Source organism: Mesoplodon bidens (genome assembly GCF_964165515.1).
Source record: "Mesoplodon bidens genome assembly, chromosome: 19".
NCBI lineage: Eukaryota > Metazoa > Chordata > Mammalia > Artiodactyla > Ziphiidae > Mesoplodon > Mesoplodon bidens.
Window position 1 is genome coordinate 29960379 of NC_138179.1, and position 20690 is coordinate 29981068.

The 20690-nt window shown below is 58.9% G+C and overlaps 1 protein-coding gene across 3 annotated transcripts in view; it reads right to left on the reverse strand.

Moving 5' to 3' along the window:
- Nucleotides 1-20690, reverse strand: part of MPRIP (myosin phosphatase Rho interacting protein) — a 126425-nt gene that overhangs the window by 44154 nt on the left and 61581 nt on the right. For all 3 annotated transcript variants that reach the window (XM_081218113.1, XM_081218111.1, XM_081218112.1), the window contains exon 4: nucleotides 4432-4583. In XM_081218113.1, the coding sequence (XP_081074239.1) occupies nucleotides 4432-4583 (152 nt within the window). The remainder of the gene's footprint in view (nucleotides 1-4431; nucleotides 4584-20690) is intronic.

A 20690-nucleotide genomic window follows, 5' to 3' on the forward strand; every position in this document is an offset into this window, starting at 1 on the left:
CTGAGCCGAGGCCACACCCAGGCGCTGACCCCACGATGACCACAGTGCAGGCAGGGAGCACCCTTCAGGCCTGGAGATGGGGCGGGCTCCACCCTGGTGCAGCGGGAGGCCTGACCACAGGCCCCTGGCAAGGATTCGGCACTGTTTCTACTACTGACCTTTCTCTGGGGCCTGGACTCCACTCGAGGAAGGAACCCAGGAGTCTGCTACTGAACTTCCCCACAGCGGGTCACTTCAGGGGGCTGCGCATCTGACCTCCCAGACTCATTCACTCACCTCTGGGCCCGACTTGCACAGTGAGGGCACTGGGCACCTCGGTTTTGGGGAAGGCCCAGCAGAGCTGCCCAGGGACCCTGTCCAGGGACCCATACCAGAGCCCACATGCTGACCAGCAGCAGGGAAGGCCACGGGGGAGCGTGGGAAGAACAGGGACTGAGGCAGGAAGCTTGGATTCAGATCTGGCTCTGCTACCCTCAAACCATGACCCCAGGTGGCTCCCAGGCGTCTGGGCTTCCGTCTCCTGGTCTCTGACGCCAGGGGCCGGATTAGGCCGTGACATGACCACTGCTTGCCTCACTGGAGCTTCGTAATAGCTGGGAAGGTTGGAGGAAGGGGAAAGAAGGAGGTGTGGTAGCGAAGGGCAGCCCCAGTGCTTTCTCCACAGGGGAAGGTACTGCAGGAGACACTGGGCCACTTCTTCCCAGAACCCCAGGGTCCGTGTTGGGCCTGCTGCCAGCCTAGGGTGATAACCTGGTGGCGCTGGCTGAGCTGCTGTACAAGGCAGGGTCTGCACGGTCAGGGCCCTGGCTGCAGCGATGACCAGCATCCCAAGCCTGGGGTAAGGAGAAAGGCTCTGGTCTTCAGTTCTCAGAGGCACTTCTTTAATTTGCAGGGGCGGGGGGCGGGGTGGGGGCTGGTCATAGCCACCTTCTGGGACAGCCTCGGGGCTGCGCTGGTTGTGCTGCTGGCAGCTGGCAGCTGGGAGAGCAGGACTGGGTGTGGGGCATCCTAGCATCCGAGGTGAGGCCTAGCCCAGGGGATTCTCAGTTTGCTGAGAGAATGAACAATCCCTGCACTGTGCAGACCTGAGGCACAGGTCCTGCGCCTGGGGTTCTCGAAGCAAGAAAGGAGGCCACGGATGAATCTGCACAGCAGCAAACGAGCACTCTCCAAGACCTTCCTTCAGGTAACCTAAGGAGTTCGCATGCTTGTGGGGTTAAGAGACCTGCTTTCTAGCCTGCCACGGGGGCTGAATTTCCTTTGGGAAGTTCACACCAAGGAACCATGCCTGCAGAGGGCCCCTCTTCAAGCTTTACTGGGGAGGGGAGGGGAGGAGAGACTGCTCAGCAAAGTCACTTTATCCCCCAAGGCCCCGGGAAAGGGGGCTGTGGCAGGGAGGGGCAGAGCCTTCGGGGTGCCCGGAGCCCCTGCATGCTGGCCCAGTCGCTCTTGAATGGCAACACTAACGAGCTGGGCAAACCTGTGCACCTCGCAGGGCAGGGCCTCGCGGGACAGGAGAGCAGATCTGCACTGCGGCTACGCTGCTGACTAAATGGAGCCCCCGGAGACTCAGGGACGGAGCGCAGGGCGAGGGTGGGCCCGGCCTGCCCCACTCAGCGGTGCCGTGGCCAGAGGCTGGGGGATGCCCAATCCAGGCACAGATAGTGGGCCGTGTCTCCCGTACTGGGGCTCCTCACAGCACCCCAGCAGGATGTGTCTGATGTTACCCAGATGGGTTACAGACGTTAAAATACACCCAGGAAAGAGATGAGTGCAGGGAATGAAGACACGCGGCTGGTGGTGAATGTGGGCGCCAGGGACACGGTAGAGGGGCCCCTCAACTCTGAGGGCAGAGCTCAAAGGCAGCGGTATGGAGAAGAGGGGCAGCTGGGACCCAGCCCCGCCAGAGGTACTGAAGAGCCCCCTTGCCAACTCCTGCCAAATTCCACCTCCTCTGAAGAGCCAGGTGGAGAGGTACCTCCTGCTGTGAGGGGACAGGGAAAGAGACTCGCCATCAGCTCGGGGACAGACGCGCTGCCTCTGGCCGTTCGGGGGTCTCCATTCAGAGAAGACCCCGGAAAGAAGGCTGAAGGGACTGTTCTCTACTCCTCTCCTTTGAAGTCAGCACCTCTTTAGGGACCCATGTGGGGGCCCCAGAGCCCACAGACGAGGTTACCCAGCAAGGAGCCTTGCCAGGTGCTCAGACCCAGGAGGCCCAGGACAGGGCAGAGGAGGGAGAGAAGATGCAGACACAGTCTGTCCCCAGGGCACGCTGCCCCAGGCGACTCCCTGAGGAGGCCACGTCCCGCGGATGGGGAAGGCGAGGAAGCTGCTGCCCAGGGTTGCAGGAGCCCTCGTACTGGGCAGGAAGCAGCGAGGCCCAGCCCAGGATGAGGGGAGGGGAAGAGTGTTAGGTAACTGGCTCCGGCTCTGGGTTCGCCATCAAGCCACGACACCAGGCTCCAGCCTCAGGACCCCCAGGGCACACAGTTGGTATCTCGCCTGCTAAGGACCTTGTCTACCCAAGCTGCACAGGAATGGCAGGCCCTGTACATGCATACAGAAGTGACCGTGAGAAAGGGGCTCAGGGACTGAGCTGAGGACCCTGCCAAGTGCCTGACGGAGGTCCTATCAGAGAGGCCAGAGACCACGTGGCACGCCACTACATCACTGACCTGGGCCCCAGCTCACATGCTCCCCACTGTCCTGGGGACCTCAGACACCCCTTTCCCATCCAACGTCACCCAGACCCCTCCCTAGGACCCAGCTCCCAAGTGGCGGGGAATAGATCTTCTCAAGGAATCCAGTTGCGCAATGGAACCTCGGCCAGGTTCCACTGCCTGCCAGACAAGGCCATGGCAGCAAGTGTGAACCAGGACGGGCAAGTGGCTCCGTGCTGTCGCTCATGCCTGGAGTGATTTGGTTCCCTTCACTTCCTGGGCCTCAGTCTCCCAACCGCAGAACGAGGGCTTATAAAACCCTTTACACTCTTAAACCACAAGGTTCTAAGATGAGGATTAAGGAGAAGTAGTGAAAGTGGTCCTTCTGTTGGGCCCTAGAGTCAGAAACACAAACCTGCCTCTGCCCAGGGGAAGAGGACTTGGGGTGAGCTGGCACCCAGGAGGGGGCCTCTGAGCCCCTTGGCAGCACGAGTCTGGCCTCTGCTCCATGCCCACCTCAGCAAAAACAGGGTCTCCTGGCCATGCTCTCACTTTCTTACTCAGCAGCCTTGGGCAGGCTGCAGCTGAGGCCCTGAACCCCAGGCCAGGGCTCTCAGTAGCCTTCCATCTGTTGAAAGCAAAGTGTCTGACATTCTAATTCCCTATCTTCTGTGCTGTAACAATCAGTGCAGTCCCCCAGCCCCTCTGGTTCACTTTTTCCTCTTCACCTGAAAGGACGGTGGGACCCTGCATGACCCAGCACCCGAGCTCCCGCGGGGCTGGGGCACCTGCTCGCTGTCACGTACCGTGTCACGTACCGTGTCATGAACCATGTCACCGTGTACCGTGTGTGGCTGGGCGCACAGGGCTGGTGGCAGGTGCCCCAGGAGCAGGGCTCCCAGAAGGCAGATGTGCCAGGGCTCAGCACACGGAGCTCAGCCCGCTGGCCTACCGGCTGCCTGAAAACCTGGGCCCCTCTACTTCCTAGGGCTTCCCCAAGCCTCTCACCAAGGCGTGCTGGGGGAGTGGGTGACACAGAACTCTGTCCCTTCCACTCAGCTGAGGAAGGCGATGCGTGCGGTCACCCTGCGGTGACTCCCATGGGCAGGCACGGGGCACACGAGGGACACGCAGGCCTCCTCCGCTCGAGGGCCTGCTGCTGGCGGGGGAGGATGACGTGCACTCGGACCAGCCCCACCCTTTAGGAGCGCGCAGGGGAGGGCTTCCCAGAGACCTCACAGCTTGGAGGACAGAGGGTCACTGCAGACGGAGGGGAGGGTGGGAACGAAGGCTAGGGGCTGGGGAGAGGCAGCAGGGGGCGTGCGGTGACAGCAGCTCAGCAAGGAGGGACAGGCAGTGGGGGCAAGGCTGCGGGGCTGAGAAGGGCCCCAGGGGTTTTCAGGCAGGAGGGAGGCGAGGTCGGATGAGCTCTGGAAACTGAGCCCCTCGTGGCCGAGTGATAGATGGTTGGAGTGCAGTGAGAATGGAGCGGGGAGCCCAGAGAGAGGCTGGGAAGATGTGCCAGCGCCAGCAGAGGGAGGCCGCTGGGGGAGCGGGACATGCAGGGGCAGCCTGGCCAATGTGTGGACATGCGGATGAAGCAAAGGTGGGTGGACGATGAGGCCGGTATGGGTGGAGAGAGGGACTCAGAAGAGGAGACACAAGGGGCAGAAAGTGAGGGCAACGCCAGCCGTCGTGCCTAAGAGGCCTGGTCCAAGGAGCTGCTGGCAGGTGGGGGCACCTCTTCCCAAGACGTGCAGAGCAAACTCACCCGCTGATGATCTCCTTGGTCTCTGCCCGGATGAAGTGCTCCTTCTCGGGGGTCAGGATGCACAGGGAGAACTTCTGGCCCGTGCGGCCCTCCCCATCCACCACATCTGTGCACTGGTTCATGTTGATGGTGCCCTGAGGGAGGGTTGTGGGCTGCGAGAGGAAGAAGATGGGGCAGGGAGTCAGTCACTCTGGGGGCAGAGGAAGGCAGCAGGGAGTGTCCCTGCATCCCACGGTCCTTTCTGACCCTCCTTGCTTCTCCTCAGTCACCTGGACCTCTCACAGCTGTGCAGACAGCTGATTACAGCAGAGGACAGGGTGTGCGCTGCCTCGGCCCGGCCCTCACAGCCCACCTTCCTACTGACCCATCTCCAAGGAGGAGCGGTGACAGGCCTGCTCTTCTCAGAGGATATCCAGCTGGACATTCCTTCCCACTGGAGAACAACATCCCAGCTAGTCCTGGAGGAGGGCGGGGAGCTGGGGGGTGGGGACAGGCAGGAGACGCTCCTTTAAGACAGCTGGGACGACAGAGGCAGCCAGGAGCCTGGTCTCAGAGGGTGACTGATCCAGCAAAGCAGTGAGAAAAGCTCCGGAGGAGGTGGTTTCAAAATAGCAAGGTTACTTTTAGAGGCAAGGAGGGGGCCAGAGAGAAGCACATCTTGAAGGCGGGGTGTGGGGCAGGCAGGCCAGAGCCACACACACCAGGAAAGCTTCACAGGCAGGCCCCCCTCCAGGGCTGCCCGTGAGGAACACTGCCAGGCTGCCTGGCCAGGGCCGGAACAAATAATAACTTTCCCCCTCTTTTCTATCAGCTAAGCTATTAGACACTGAATTAGGGAGAGAAACCCAAAAATAAGAAAAGGTGGTTTTAAGGAGTTCCTACTGAGGGGACGGGTGAGGACCTCCCCCAAACATGAGGAGGCTTATGGAGAGGAGGCAGGTGGCCATGGCTGCCACCACACCAGGTGCAAAGACCCCGCTGAGGGCTCTCACAGGGAGGCGAGCCCCAGCTCCGACTCCCACCTCCACCTCCAGGGCAGCTGCCAGCTCCCCCAGCTGCCCCACGGAGCCCTCCCCAAGCGCCCGGCACTTCCCAGGTCCCGGAGGAGCAGCAGGGAGAAAAGGCGATGGTGGCTGCTGGGCTGGGGGCTGCCTCGTCCGTGCTCCCTCCCTCCCACCTGCCAGCAGAGGAGGGGGGCCCCGAGCTCTTCTGACCCACCGCCACCTCCCTTCTTATCCCCTGGGGCCCAACCCCAAGAGCCAGACTCAAGGGGCACTGGGTTCCCCAAGTTCTGGCCCCGATGTGGCCGCGGGCTCGCTGGGCCACCGCAGGGGAAGGACTAAGCTTCTTGGCTCCCAGAAGCCTTTCTGTGAGGGGCCTCTGGGATCAGCCTGTCCTCCTTGGGCCCAGCTCAGAATGGAGGTGGCAGGGCAAGAGGGCCGGCCGTGAGCCCACAACGGGGAAAGAGCACGCACCCTTGCTGTGTGTTCAAAGTGTGTCCCGTCTCCGAACTGCCCCCCAGGTGGGGACGTGAGAAGGGGCCACACCCACGCCAAGCCTAGCGCCCTTGCTGAGTGAAGTGACCTGGTAGCATCTCTCCTGGGGGCTACTGGACGGCCCTTGAGCTGGGAAAGGGAGCTTGGTGGGTTGTCCTCAACCAAGCAGAGGGGGTCCCTCAGGAGCAGCGGACAAGGGAGGTGGCCTGGGTCCCCCGCCCCGGATGAGTGTGTCTTCCCCCCTTCCTGCCCCAGCCCCAGCCCCAGCCCCTGCTCCCTTCAGAGGGTCTAACACTGGGCCTTCCCCGGCATCGTGCCAGTGCCCTTCGGAACCGTCTCTGGGTGGCGACCTCTGCCCTCTCCGGAGTCAGACTCCCGCAGGCGGAAACACTCAATCCCCGCTGGCCCTGACAAGGCCTCTATGAGGCAGGTCCTCAGGGAGGACCCTGATGCCACAAGGAGTAAGTCACGAGCTCAAAGCACAGGTGCGCCTGGCACACTCCTTCCCTGAGCGAGCCAGACAGGAGCAGAGGGGCTCTTCCTCCTTCATCCACCATGCTGCCGGCACAGGCGCACGGCCCTGAAGAGTTACCCGTCCGTTACACACACAATACACGCAGGTAAGTTCAATGGGAACCATAAAAGACATCATCAAAAGTTCTAGAGTTTTCTTCTTACTAGAGCACGTAGCGGGCCCCCTGGAGGCACACGTTCCTCTTTAGAGACCACTGCTCCAGGGCTCGGGGTATCAAGCTGCTCACTGGCCCCTTCTGCACAGTGAGTGGGTTCCCAGGTGAGGTTTCCCTGCCGGCCCTGCAGCTCCATGTGGTCACGGGACTCACTCACCAACTGCACCACGAGACTTCTGGCAACCTCTCCCTGACACGAAGGCTCTACTTCCTTCCAGAAAAGCTTTCAGAAGGGCCAATGAAAGGCAAAGACATAACAAGCTACGGCTGAAGGAGATGAAAGTTTCTTTACCACCTCTGTGTTGGGATCTTCCAGTTACAACCTCTTTCCTGCTTCCTTAAATATCACAAGGTGGACATTATCTAATCCTGTTACACACGCAGGAGAGGGAGCAAAGAGTAAACAGCGGTCATCAACAGAAGGGAGAACTGGCAAACTGGTCCAGGTTCACAGGGACCTGCCCGTGACGGCTCCTTCGGGGTCTCAACAGCGCCACCCAGGGGAAGAAGCAGCACCCACACACCGCTGCGTGCTCACTGACCACGCCCACCACCCGCACTGGCCCCTTCACTGCTCTGCCTTCAACTGCATCTCTTGCACTCACAGCTCGGGCAGACTCCACCAAGGGTATCCAGGGAGTCCCAGGCGGAGGTCTGACCCTCCCCACCTCTGTCCAGGAGCAGAGCACGCCCACCTGCACTCTCAGCATTGGGGAGAGAAGAGAACACACTCCATATAACAACCCGTTTCCTGGCTAGGCAGCCCTGGTGCTGGGAGAGCCAGGGCGAGTATCTAGGCTGTAATGCAGCCCTCACCCCTGGCACTGTCAGAAGAGTAACCAGCCCAGTCCAACGAGCTCCCAGCCCTCATCCTGCAATTCGAGAGGTTAGGAACCCAGGCCTTCTCCAAGGCTGGGCATCACCTAGTTTTGCTCATTTCACTTTCCAAAAAAGGGATGGCTGTCGGAAGGCCAACCAATGTGGCTGTGTTGCCAAGTTATGGGTTCAGTCCTCACCCAGAAATGTCACTGGATGGCCCTCCAGCCATCTGGGGGCCTCTGGTCCTCCTCTGGCTTCCACACTGCACCAGCTAAGATGGCAGAGCTGTGACAGGGCTGAAGATCCTCTAAGAATGAGGTGGCCAAGCAGGAGAGCACAAGACAAGGGCCTCTGCCTGGGGATGTAACCACACTCTGCCGAGAACCCAGCTTTCCTGCCTGTCATCTTCTCGCTGGCTCACAAGAGGCCACTCAGGAAACCCCTGAACAGCAGCCTCACCCCCTGGGGACTGGGACCCTCCACCCCCACCCTTGGCCCAAGCAGGTGCCATTCAGGGAAAACAGGCCTTGTCCATTTCTTGCTGGATCCTGGAAGTTTGGGAAGGAGTGAGCTTCTAAGAGCCTGAGAGAAAGAAGAGGAAAGTTGGACAGAAACACAGAGAAGGGCCCTTGAAACCTTTCAGCAGGACTGTCCCACCAGGCAGCTGTGCTTACAGACCCAGAGGGGAGGCAGCTCAAAGGCGAGACTCAGATGGGTTGGGAATCCTCCATTTTACCCCTCACTCCCCCAGTCAGATGGGAAAACGGAGACCCACAGGAGCAAACGGCAAAGAAGCACTCTCAAGGTCGGAAGGTACCTTTCAAGGGAGCCCAACTCCGTCCACTGTCTTGAGGTCCTAGCTTGCTTAGGCCACTCAAGCCCGGTCCAAGCAGAGCCCACATCCTTTCTTTGGGATTGAGGAGGTGGGACCTGAGTCCTCTACAGAAGCAAGGTGGCCCTGGGGAGCATCTCACCCAGTTGCAGGCACTCCCAGAGCCCCACGTCCCGGGAGGAGCAGGTGCTGGTCAGGCTCACAGAGCCTGTCTCCTGGCTCTTCCCGCTCCTGCCAAGCTGTCCAGAGCCCCAAGCCTAGCGCACCATGAGTCCTTCTCTCAAGAGGCAGCGCTGGTGACCGCTCCAAGCACCACCCAGGCCACAGTCCAGCCCAGCAGCCAGCACTCTCCAGATGGATACCCCCAAAGCCCAGGTTCCCCAAGGACACTGTAAAGACTCTTGGAAAAGGGGTCTTGAGGCATACCCATGAGATCATGAGCCCACCAGGACCCGGAGCGAGCCAAGCCCCTGCCCGGACCCAACAGCTCAGAGAGGCCTCTGCCAATCTCGGCCAGGGGCCCCGGAGCAGTGGGGGTGGACAGGAAGCTACAGAAGGTGCCCGCCCAGCAGGACTTCCTTCCTCCTGTTCCTCTTGTCGCCTGCAGCCAGCTGTGCCCAGTCATGCTGTGAGCTTCTCCCAGGCTCCACGTCGTGGTCCACAGGGGGGCTCACAGCCATCCTGCAGAGCAGCCCAGGCCAAGCTGTGCCCACAGTCTCACTGCCAGTCCCCAGGTGTTGGGTCTGTGTCCTTGCTGTTACCTGACCTCCTCCCAGGGAGCCCTGACTCTGCACCTTCCCTGCCCCTTAGATCTCCAGTGTGAACCTGCCTGCTCCGACTCACTGCCCTGGAGGATGCGTGGCCAGCCAGGCCAGGGGCTGTGGCACGGGGGACCTGCCGCCCGGCCGCCCATTCCCCAGGACAGGAGGGGGTGTGGGTGCCAAACTCCGACCTCGCTCCCAGCCCCCTCCTCCCTGCAGAGACTGGAGGGGCTGAGCTAAACTCTGGGCCTTAGGTTTCCAGAACCCACTGGCCAAGAGGAGCCCCAGCCTTGGACCAGGATCCCAGCTGTGCCACCACCACCTCTGTGACCTTGGGCAACTTGTACATTGTGAGCCTCAGTTTCCACAGGTATAAAGTGGGAATAACAGTATGCCCACTCCAAATGTAAAATGGAGTAGTAGCTGCTGTGGAAAATAGTGTGGAAGTTCCTCAAAAAGTTAAACATGGAGTTACCTTATGACCTGGAGAGGACACGTTAAGTCACTACATTTTCCCTGAGTGCTGCATGGGAAGAAGGGGTGTAAGTGTTGGCCACGTGTGCCTTCTACCCTGGGGCACAAAGCGGGCCACGGGGTGAAGGGAGAGGGCTGACCTGCTGGGGGGGAGGGACCTCCAGGCCTCATGGACCACCCTGTCCCTGAGATGGGAGGGAAAGCCTGGCCTCCTGCCTGCTGGCCCTAAGATGTCCAACAAGTGGCTCTTAGAAATGACGGGCCACACCAAGGGGTTTACCCGAGGGCGGCGAGCAGCTCACATCTGTCCTCCGTGCCTCGCCAGCCCCCATCTTAAGGCCCTGGAAGATCCAGGTCTGATTCCCCAGCCACACTCTGCAGGGGGAGCTGGGGGAAGGTGGGGGGAGGCTGGGATCTGCCTTCTGCCCAGTACCGACCCCCTCCCCGGTGCAGCATCCCCGCCCTCCTCCCCATGGGCTCCCTGGAGCAGGGGGTCCAGCTGTGAGTGCTGCATCCCCCTCGAATCAAGTCAGGAAGGTGGGAGCCCCGAGCCTGGGATCTGTTCAGTGGTGGCTACCTGTGGCTTTGGCTCCTCGGCCAGCTCCCCAGGAAGAGCCCAGGCCTCGCCAGACCTCCTTACCTCAGCTGCTCCTACAGCCTTGGGCCCAAGCCCTCCGCCTCGAGTCTGAGGTCCTTGACCGCTCCGGCCTCCCCTCCTGTCCCCGCCCACAGGTCTAGGCAACTGCGGCCACTCGCTGAACAGGTCACCTCTTGCACGGCCGTTCCCTGCCGGAAGCGCCTGCCTTACCTCCCTCACCACCAGGATGGTCGCCCTGTCCCCTCCGGAGGGGAGGGCCCTGCGTGTAGTCCCTGGTCCACGTACCGGCCTGGATAAAACTAACTGGATTCTCCTCCACATACCTACGCTGGCACTGCCCAAAATGAGCTTCACTATACGTTTTCTAATGACAGACGAAACAAACCAACCCACCTAAGTTTATATTGCATAAATATTTATGCCTTATTTGTAAAGAAGTTACACTTTATTTATAAAATAGGAACACCCAATCTTACCAAATCTCATGTTTGTTAAGCAGACAGCAGGGGACACATGTGCAAAGACCACAGTGACAAGTCCTCCACAGCTGAGGAGCCTGAGGGAGAGGAGTTAGCTGGAGGGAGATGCAGGGCCCAGAAAGGGAACCCCGCCTCCAGGAGCCCAGGGCCCTGCTCTGTAGCCACCACCCCGGGCCCAGAAATGTAGCAAGTTGCAGACGACAGAGTTGAAAGGCAAGAGATGGGGTGGTGACACTGCAATGATCTCATCTATAACACATGTCCAGAGTACGCAGAGAGACAGAAGGACAACAAGGCTGGGGAGGACTGAAGGTGACAGCTGAGGAGTGCAGAGCTTCTTTGGAGGAGGCGGTGAAAACAGTTCTCAGATTAGACTGTGGTGATGGTTATACACAACCCTGCGAATACGCTAAAAGACAATGACTTGTATACCTAAGAACAAAACAAAACACTGCGCAAATGTGAAAAATAACAAGGAGGGCTTGCGGCCGGCTAGTCCCGGCCCCAGTCAGGGTCCTGCGGGAGGAGCACTCCTCGCCCACGGCCTCCGGCCAAGGCCTGGAAGGGGACAGAGGCCCAGAGTGGCAGGTGGACTGAAGCCCAGGTGCCTCGCTCCTCAGCTGCCTCTGCATGGCCTCAACCGCAGGAAGAGCGGGGCAGCTCAGTGGAGCAGCCCGAGGGCCAACTTCAGTCTCCCGGCTCTGACGACACGCGAGCAGCTGCTCCCGTCCCCAGGAGGCCCCCTTCCAAGATCCGGCCCTGGGCCCATCCAGGGGCAGCGTGGGCCTCCATGGACTCAGCACAGAGGGGCTCACAGGACGCAGGACAGGCCCGCTGGGGCGGCAGCCTGGCAGCTGTTGGAAGAGGAGAGGGCCGAGGAGCCCAACGTCACACAAGTGCCATGGTCTGGGGGAGATGGCAGTGATGACCCGTTCTGGGCTTTGTCGACCAGCAAACTCCTTGCCTTCACGGGGCATTGGTAGGGTCAGCGAAACTTATTTCTTAAGGAAGAAAAAAACACAAGGACCCTTTCCACTTGCTACCAATGCCAGGAACTTCCTTCCCACACCTGCGGGGCAGGATTGACTGGCCTGCTGGCTGGGCAGCCCTCGGGCTCCTGGCCAAGGCCCACCTACTCCTCAGATGGGGCTGGGAGCGCAGGGAAGGACAGCTCTCCCCACGCAGCCAGCACGGCAACAGCACTGCACAAGAGCCAGGTGCCTGCTATACCACACATGACAGCTGATTCACACTGGATCAAACACCCAAATGTAAAAGCAAAAACTATAAACCTCTTAGAAGAAGACCAAGGGCAACAGCTTTATAACAGTGGATTTGACAGTGACTTCTTGGACGTGACACCAAAAGCACAGGCAACAAAAAAAATAAGCTGGACACCATCAAAATTAGAAACTTCCGTGCATCTAAGGACACAATGAAGAGAGTAAAAAGGTAACCCACAGAATGGAAGAAAACATTTGCAAATCACATATCTGATAAAGGATTAATATCCAGAATATATAAAGAACCCTTACAGGGCTTCCCTGGTGGTGCAGTGGTTGAGAGTCCACCTGCCGATGCAGGGGACGCGGGTTCGTGCCCCGGTCTGGGAAGATCCCACCTGCTGCAGAGCGGCTGAGCCCGTGAGCATGGCCGCTGAGCCTGCGCATCCGGAGCCTGTGCTCCGCAACGGGAAAGGCCACAACAGTGAGAGGCCCGAGTACCGCCAAAAAAAAAAAAAAAAAAAGAACCCTTACAACTCAACAGCAAAAACACAGACAATTACTAAATGAGCTAAAGGGACTTCCCTGGCAGTGCAGTGGTTAAGAATCTGCCTGCCAATGCAGGGGACACGGGTTCGAGCCCTTGTCAGGGAGGATCCCACATGCCGTGAAGCAGCTAAGCCCGTGCACCACAACTACTGAGCCTGTGCTCTAGAGCCCAAGAGCCACACCTACTGAGCCTGCGTGCTGCAACTACTGAAGCCCATGCACCTAGAGCCTGTGCTCCCCAACAAAGGGAAGCCACTGCAATGAGAAGCCCGCGCATCACAACGAAGAGTAGCCCCCGCTCGCCGCAACTAGAGAAAGCCCGCATGCAGCAACGAAGACCCAACGCAGCCAAAAATAAATATATTATTTTTAAAAAAGGACTGAAATTCTGACACATGCTACAAAATGGATGAACCTTGAAAAAATTATGTTAAGTGAAATACACGAGACACAAAAGGACAAATATTAGTGTTTAATTGGTATGCAGTTTCAATTTGGGAAGACGAAAAATTCCAAAGATGGATAATGGTGATAGTTACACAACAATGTGATGTATTTAATGCCACTGAGCTGCACACTTGAAAATGGTCAAGATGGTAAGTTTTATGTTATCTGTATCTGAACACACATGCGTGCACACACATACATAGCCCAAGAACCAAGTGCCCAGGCCAACTTGGATTCCCACCTTGGGAGTGAAAACACGCACGGCAGTAACCGACGCAGGGAAACAGGCAAAAAGAAACACCGCATTTAGGCCAACAGGCTCCCTGAGTGGAAGTGGTGGTTCTATGGATGGAGCCCGGCCAACTCGCCCAACGCACAGTGGCCTTCTGTGAGGCCCTCCCCAACATGCACAGAAGAGAACAACGGGCACAGACCGCAACCCTCTCACCCCCAGCTCCCTACCTTTCCCCATTCCCAATCCTCGGCCCAGGGCGGGAGAAGAACCCTGCACAGGAAGCACAGGGCCCAAGACCCTGCTGCCCCCCTCCCGTACAGGGGTCAGTGCCCCACACCTCAGCCAGACCTGGACGACCTAAGAACTCTTTTCCTGGAAGGTGTGGTGACCTCAGGTACAAATTACGTACGAAAGAGCATCCAGGACAGGTGAGCCTTCTGACTTCAACAGGACTGGGGCAGCTGAGCACAATGGCCGGGTCCACCCCAGGGCCAGGAGGCTCACTTCCTTAGCTCCAGCCCTTGAAGTAGATCAAGCTCCTTCCCCATCAGCAGAACCACTAAAACCGACCTTTACGTTTTGCCTTGCCCGGTCCGGCCCGGCAGCCACGCCCCTTCCCCCCGCCACCTCCCGCTCTTCTGTCAGCCTGCACAGCGTCCCCTGCTCTTCTGCCAGCCTGCACAGCGTCCCTCGTATCGACCTCTGGTCCCGGAGACTCGCGCAGCCTTTGGGAGCCGACCGAGGACACTCCTGGAGGAAATATGTCCTTACCTACCTGACTCACGCCTGGTGCTGTACTCACACTTGCCTAAGTTCTGGGCTCTGACCAGATTCACTTGACAGTTATAATCACGTCTACTGAGGGAGAGAGAGGAGAAGCCCTCGAGGCCTGCCTGAAAGACCCCAGGGTCACCTTAGAATGCACAGGCAAAAGTCTGGATTCAGACAACAGGTGTTTACCGAGCCCCTGCTTTTTGCCAGGGACAGAGGTAAGAACAGGACAGACAGAATGTCACCTTTACAAAAGTTTACTTTACTCTCGTGGTGATGAAGGGAAATAAAAAGAACAAAGAACGATCCCATTTCAAGTAGCGGTGACAGGAATACAAGGACAGCAGGTATGGGGCTGGGAGCACCCGGGGAGGTGACGTGCTCACAGAGTCCCAGCAGAGGCCGTGTGGAGGAGAAAGCGAGTGCTCAGGTCACCCGACAGGGATGAGCAGGGTCTGGCCCACGGAAGCCAGAGGGCAGGCCTGCTGGTAGGACTGGAACAAAGGGGCCCGAGGTGGCCACAGCCTTCAGGGCCCGAGGATGTGGTCTGCTGCAGAGGGGGGCCCAGGAGAGGGAGATTGCTTGACTGTGGCTTTGACCCTGGACAAGATGCTAAACTCAAGAACTGAATTTCTTTTCTTTTCTGCACTTGGCTTATATTCCAGCTACTTTTTGCGGGCAATTCTATCCCCCTGCCTTCATAGAAAATGGACCCTTTTAGGCTAATGACACAAGCGACGGGACTCAGACAGGCAGGAGCAGGAAAGGCAGAGACAGCAGAGGACAGAGGTCAGCACCTGGCTGGAAGGCAAGGTCACCAGCTGGCTTCATGAAGAAAGCAAGCTGCCACCCACAGCCTTTGCTACGGCCACCCCTGGGGCACAAGACGGTTCTGGCAGCAACTCTGGGAGAGGTCCCCCAAATGATGGTACCTAAAGATCATGGGAGCTGGAGGAACAGAGAACCCAAGGACCATCTGACTGTTGGAGCTGGAAAGGCCTCTCAGAGGCAGCTCAGGGCTGAGAGCAGAGCCTTGCTGGGGCAGGGGTGCGGCAGGAAAGGGGCGCAAGACAGAGCATAAGCAGTCCCGAGGGGCAGAGCTGGGGGGCTGAGGAGGACAGACATAAAGAAAGGGACTTGAACTCAACTTTCTTCTGAGATGCAAAGGAGATGGAGCCAGTGTCCCTGTCCCCAGCCCTATCACTTCTCAACAGAGACAGTTTCCTTCTGGCAAAGACTCACGTCCATCAGAGCAGGAGGCCTGAGACATGAGGTAACCGGTAGGCAAGGAAGCAGACCCATGAGGGGTCACACGGCCCAAGGGAGCACAGCAGCCGGGCAGCACCATGAAGCCCAGGGCCACCAGGTGGCTTCCTGGAGCCCGAGGAAGAAGGACATGGTAAGGGGGGAGTAGAAAGGCTAGTGTTGGTGCCCCTGACAGAAATGTCCAGGATGGGGGCGGGGCAGGATGCTGCAGCTCACACAGCCAGCAGCTCTGTCCCCCCTTCACCCCTCAGCCCCCATGTGCTGCTCTGAAATGCCGCTCCAAGCTCCGCAGCCGCAGCCCGAGGAGGCCACCTTGCTCCAGCAAAGGGTGTTTCAGGGATGGGACGCGCTTAAGTCAGGACTCAACAAAGACCAGAAATAAACAGAACTTGGTTCACAGGAGTGGCAAGCGGTACAGACAGGTTCCTGAGATGAGTCCCACAGGAGCAGACTGAAGGCGCCCAGGCTGCTGAGCCTAGAGGAGGAGGGCTGAGGCGGAGGGGCTGGGGACACAGGACAGGGCCTCGTCTCTAAAAGCATCCACACTGGACGCCAGGCCCCGGGGACACAGCACCGCCACGGTGAGTTCAGCACTGCAGTAAAGGTATGAGCGGAGCCTGCGGGGAGGAGGGAAGGAGGCCGGGAACCCAGGAGCCAGGTCTAAAAGGCCTCTTGTGGCCCAGGACCAGGCTGGTCTGGCAAGGCCCAGGGAAAAGCCAGGCTCGGGGGGCAGAAGCTGCAGGTGTGGAGCTCAGCTGGAGCTGAGGACATGCAGATGCTAAGGGTCCCTCGATAAATGGACATTTTGTCCCCATAAACCTGGGGCTGGCACCACCTCCACTGCAGATAAAGGCAAAGCGCCGCTCCCAACAGCATTTGCCACTCAGGAGGAACTCGCCGAGCACCTACTATGTGCCGGGCTCCGCGGCGGGCACTGGGGACGCAGCGACAAACAGAACTGACCACCATCTCTGTCCTCACCGAGCTGACCGTGCGGTCTCAAGGTCAAACAAGTCAGATGGACGGAGTCAATAATGTGTGAGGTGGCAGTGAAGGGCCACGGTGGGGAGTGAGGCGGGAGTGAGGACAGAGGACGAGGGGGACCTGCCATGCCCACGCGCGGGAAGGTGGGAAGGCGCCAGTCCTCCCAGTGCCAGTGGATGAGTAAGCCTCAAGCCCCGTTCTGGTCCCGCTGCCCTGGTTTAATCAGGCAAAGAGTCTGAAGGAGAGTCTAGTAACTAAAGTACAAGGAGTCCTGAGAAGGTGCTAGTTTATGCCTCAACAGCCGTTCCCAGTGTAGCCTCGGACTCACCACCGTCACCGGCCTCCCGACGCCAGGTCACCGCAGCAGATGCCCAGGGCCGCAGGGGATGAGCAAAGCCCGTGGTACTTTCCGACTGTGACCTGAGCCCACCCACCTTCTGGCTTCGCTCCCATGACCTGAGCCCCCCGTCCTGCGCTGGACACCAGCCCGGGCTTCCCTGCCAGCGATCAGGGTCCCCCCTTCCTCCAGCTGCCCTCCAGCGGCACCGCATTTCCCGGCCCTTCCCAGCTGCCTGGCCTGGAGAAACCTCCTCTTTCTCCCAGTTTCTTTGGTACTGCTTCTTCCTTTTTATTTTTAAAATGAACTTCTAATTTTAGGATACATTTAGGTTTACAGAAAGTTGTGAAGATAGCAGAGAGCTCTCCGTTCTCCTTCCTGGTAATGTCTCACATCAGTGTGGTATGTTCATCACAGTCACGAAACCAATGCTGATCCGGGACGGTTAACTGGAGTCCATCCTTTACTCACATTTCCCTAGTTTCTCCTCACGTCACGTCCAGGGCGCAGGACCTTCCACTGTCGACGTTGACTCTGAGCGCCCGGCTGAGGCTGCGTTCGTCACTGTTGCCCCCTGTCCACACTGTCCTTCTAGGAGGGACGTCGCTATGAGTGGCCCACACGTAAGGAGTTGGGGGTGAGCGCCACCTCTTTGAGGGTGGAGTCGCCACACAGATTGCCTGGAATCCTTCTGCACAGGAGATTTTGTGTCTTGTCCCCCACTTGTTTATTTCTTCGTTCACTCATTCCTGACTCATGGTACCTATTTTATAGTGTAAATTATAATCCAATACCACACTATTATTTTGTTGCTCAAGCTGTTCTGGCCTTGATCACGTGGCCCCGTGTCTCCTGGACGTGCCCCACCAGCGTGTGCATGTCCCACTGTCTGGCACGACAAGGTGCCCCAGGCTCAGCTTGTATGTACCTGCCCTGTCCTAGAGTCGGCCGTTTCTCCAAGGACCCCTGGTTCCTTTCATCAGAGAACAGAATTAGAAATCAATACCTAGGTGCTAGGTATGCTCATGGCTATTGGGATGTTGCTGCCTCTAGGCCTTCTCAGCTGACAGAACAAAGAAATACATGCGCATATAACCTGTGTACAGTCACATATCTACATCCACTCCCCCCCCACCTATCTATCTATCCCTCTCCATCTATCTCTCTCTCCCTCCTCACATGTCTCTCTTAAGCTAAACATACTGGTGTCCCCAACTTTAACCCAAGACCACACGGATCACTCTAGCCTCTCCCTTCGCTTGCCTGTACCCCTCACCTTCATCCCTTTACTGCGCTGTCCAGCCCCCGCACACGCACGGTGGCTCGGAACTGTAAATCAATGCTCCACGGGGCCACTTCACCAGCTAGCGCATGGCACCCATGCACCATGCACCACGTGCATGTCCCTCTTGCCTTCGGCTGTGCAGACTCCACTGGTGTCCAAGGGCACACGCTTCCTTTCACGCACCGCCTGGACTTGACTCTCTGCAGGGAGAAGAACCTAAGAGCCCGGTGAGGGAGCAGAGGCTATCGCACACTTTCTGCCTCCAGCATGGCTCCTGAGCCCCTCTGCCAGGGCACACTAAGGAGGGGGGCACCGGAGGAAGGAGGGGACACAGAGGGCGAAAGGCACCTCCTGGCAGAAGCTGCTCTTCCAGCCTAGCCAGAGACCAGGGCAGGTGGGAGGGAGCTGCTCCGGAGAGGAGGCAAGGGCTGGCACGCAGGCAGCAGGCCGGGGGGAGCAACGGTGCCTTATATGGAGATTCCCACATCCCAGCTCTGATCTTCAGCTGCTGCCGCCCCTGCAAGTCTGCCTCAGCCAGGGAGGCAGGGAGTGCTGCGGTGCTACGGGGTTTGACTGCTCTCCTGCCCAAAGGCCTGCCAGGTAGATCCAGAGAAAACAAGCTGCTGTTTGCTACAGATGGACTAAAAGCCACGCAGCTGTTGGGGCCATAACATTCCCCAAGCCCCACCTGCAGCTCCCTCCTGCTCACCCCCAGTACTGGGGTCTGAAGCAGCTAGAAGAGGCTCTCAGGGACCAGACCCCACCAGAGAGTCTGGAAAGAAGGCGAGCGGCCTTAAACTTTAAGGTCTTAGAACTTAAAGCAATTAGAGCTTAAAGCAATGGTTTTCAACTTTTGCTGAATAAAGGAATCACCTGGGAAGATCCTTAAATGGAGGTTCCATGCCCAGAGACTCAGATTTAAATTTTCTGGGGTGGGGCTTGGGCATCAAAATTACTCAAAAGTCCCCTCATGCTTCTAACGTCCAGCCGCGGTTCGGAACAACTGCCCAGAGGGGAGACCTATCCGTCTGCTGCCACAGCAGGCCTGGCGGCTGGCTGGCTGGCTGGCCCAGGCCCCGGCCAGCTGTACTAGGTCACTGGCAGCTTTTGGCCGGGCCAAAGAGGACCTAATGAAAGCAGTGACAGAGAGGAGAGGAGAGACAAAACACAGCTGTCGCAAGCCTGCTGGGTGTGGGGGCCGATGCGGTGCACAGGAGAGGGGGCACTACTGGAGATGCGGTATCGTAAGGGGCCCCAGCACCCAGGGCTCGTGTTAGCACCCCCAAAAGGCCCCGCCAGCCACAACTAGGAAGAAAATGAAACCTCGAGCAGCCTGAGGGGACGGGGGGAGGGACGGCGGTCCTCTCCTCCCTGGTGACACTGTGAGGCCCTCGGCAGACTGAGAAAGTGGAGACCATGCCAGGCAACCCCACCACCCACGGGAGCCAGGTGGGAGGTGAGGCCCGTGGCCAGGGCTACCACGTTCCGTGTAATGAGAGGGGGAGGGGCCCAGGTGACCAGCAAGGCGGGCACAGGCTCCTGCCTCCACCGCCCCTGCCGTGAGCACTGGGTCTGGCTCCTCTGGCTGAACACAGCACGGGGGGAGCTTGCAGGCAGCACAGGGGATGCGCTGAGCCGCGCGCGCGCACGCGCACACGCACACGCACACACACACACACACACGAAAGCAGGCCTGGCGCTACCACAGGGCTTGGCTGAGCAGGACCCACACAAGCTGGAAGCCCAAAGGACTTCAGGGAGAAACTCTCTGATTTATTCCAAGAATCCACACAACCCAGGGACAGAGAAGCTCTGATCTGAGCTCACAGCACATCAGGAATCACTGAGCCTCCCCTGCCGTCCAGGTTTTGGAACGCAAGGGAGCAGAGCGGGTAACAAGAGCTTCTGGCAAGGGACCCTCGGCCTGGATACAGGCCAGGCACAGCCGCAGCCCTCCAGCCCTTCCCATGGCCCCCAGGGGCCCCAGACTCCAGGGAAACTCGGGCGTCCAGGATCGAGGGCAGAGGAAGCCTGCTCTGAGGTCTGATGCAGGCGTCTACCTGCAGCAGTGGTGCCAGGTCCAGGGCGCACCTGCTGCAGGCCTGGAGAAGGGAAACCGGCCTGGGGCTGAGAGCCCCAACCCCTCTAAGGCCAGGCCCTGTGCCCGCATGCCACGGGGCTGGATCAACGTGAACAGGGACGCAGCCCGCCTTGGTTCCTCCCCACTCTGTCCAAACCTGGCCACGGGACCGAAGCCCCATCCTGTGCAGGCTCCTCGGGGCTGGTCAGCAGGAGGAGCTGGAGCCCCCATGCGAGACCAGGGCCCTGGGACATGCACCCTGTTCTTCCCAGACTGAAGTGCTTCTCCGTGATCCACAGACAGAACCCACAAGCACCAACTCCCTCCCTCTCAGGGTAGGGAGCCTGGAGCTCATCAAAGCCGGACCCCCTCCTGGTTACACCTCCATACAGCGGGAGCAGGAGTGAGGAGGAGGAAAACCTCCAGAGATGAGGGGCTCAACCGCAAGGTTACCTTCGCCTCATTCTCTGCTTCCAAAGACTTCCCCGCCCCGATAAAAGGGCTTGTGAAGAGCTGAGGCCCCTGCGTGCACGGCGGGGCCTGCATCTGAGAAAGGATGCTCTCATTGTCTCCTTCCTACTGGAAATTCCCAATCAGAAATTTGCACTTCCTGGGGCTCTGCATTCACCTGGAAATGTTTTAAGGTCCATCTTCATAATTTGCCGTTCCCAACATGTCCTTCCAAGACTGAGAAAACTTACAGATCGGTTATGGAGACCTAGCAGCCATCTGTGTGCCCGCATAAGGTCCTTCATGATGCTCCTTAACCCCAGGGAAGCCCCAGCCTCCGAAGGAAACAGGGGCTGCCTGGGCCCCATGCACCGTGCTCCACCCTGAATCAGAGCACGGAGGCGTTCGGAGGAGCGGGCCTCCTGAGCCCTGTGGCAGGCCTCCTCCGGGCCCCGGCGCCCAGCTTGGCATGGGGCTGGGAAGG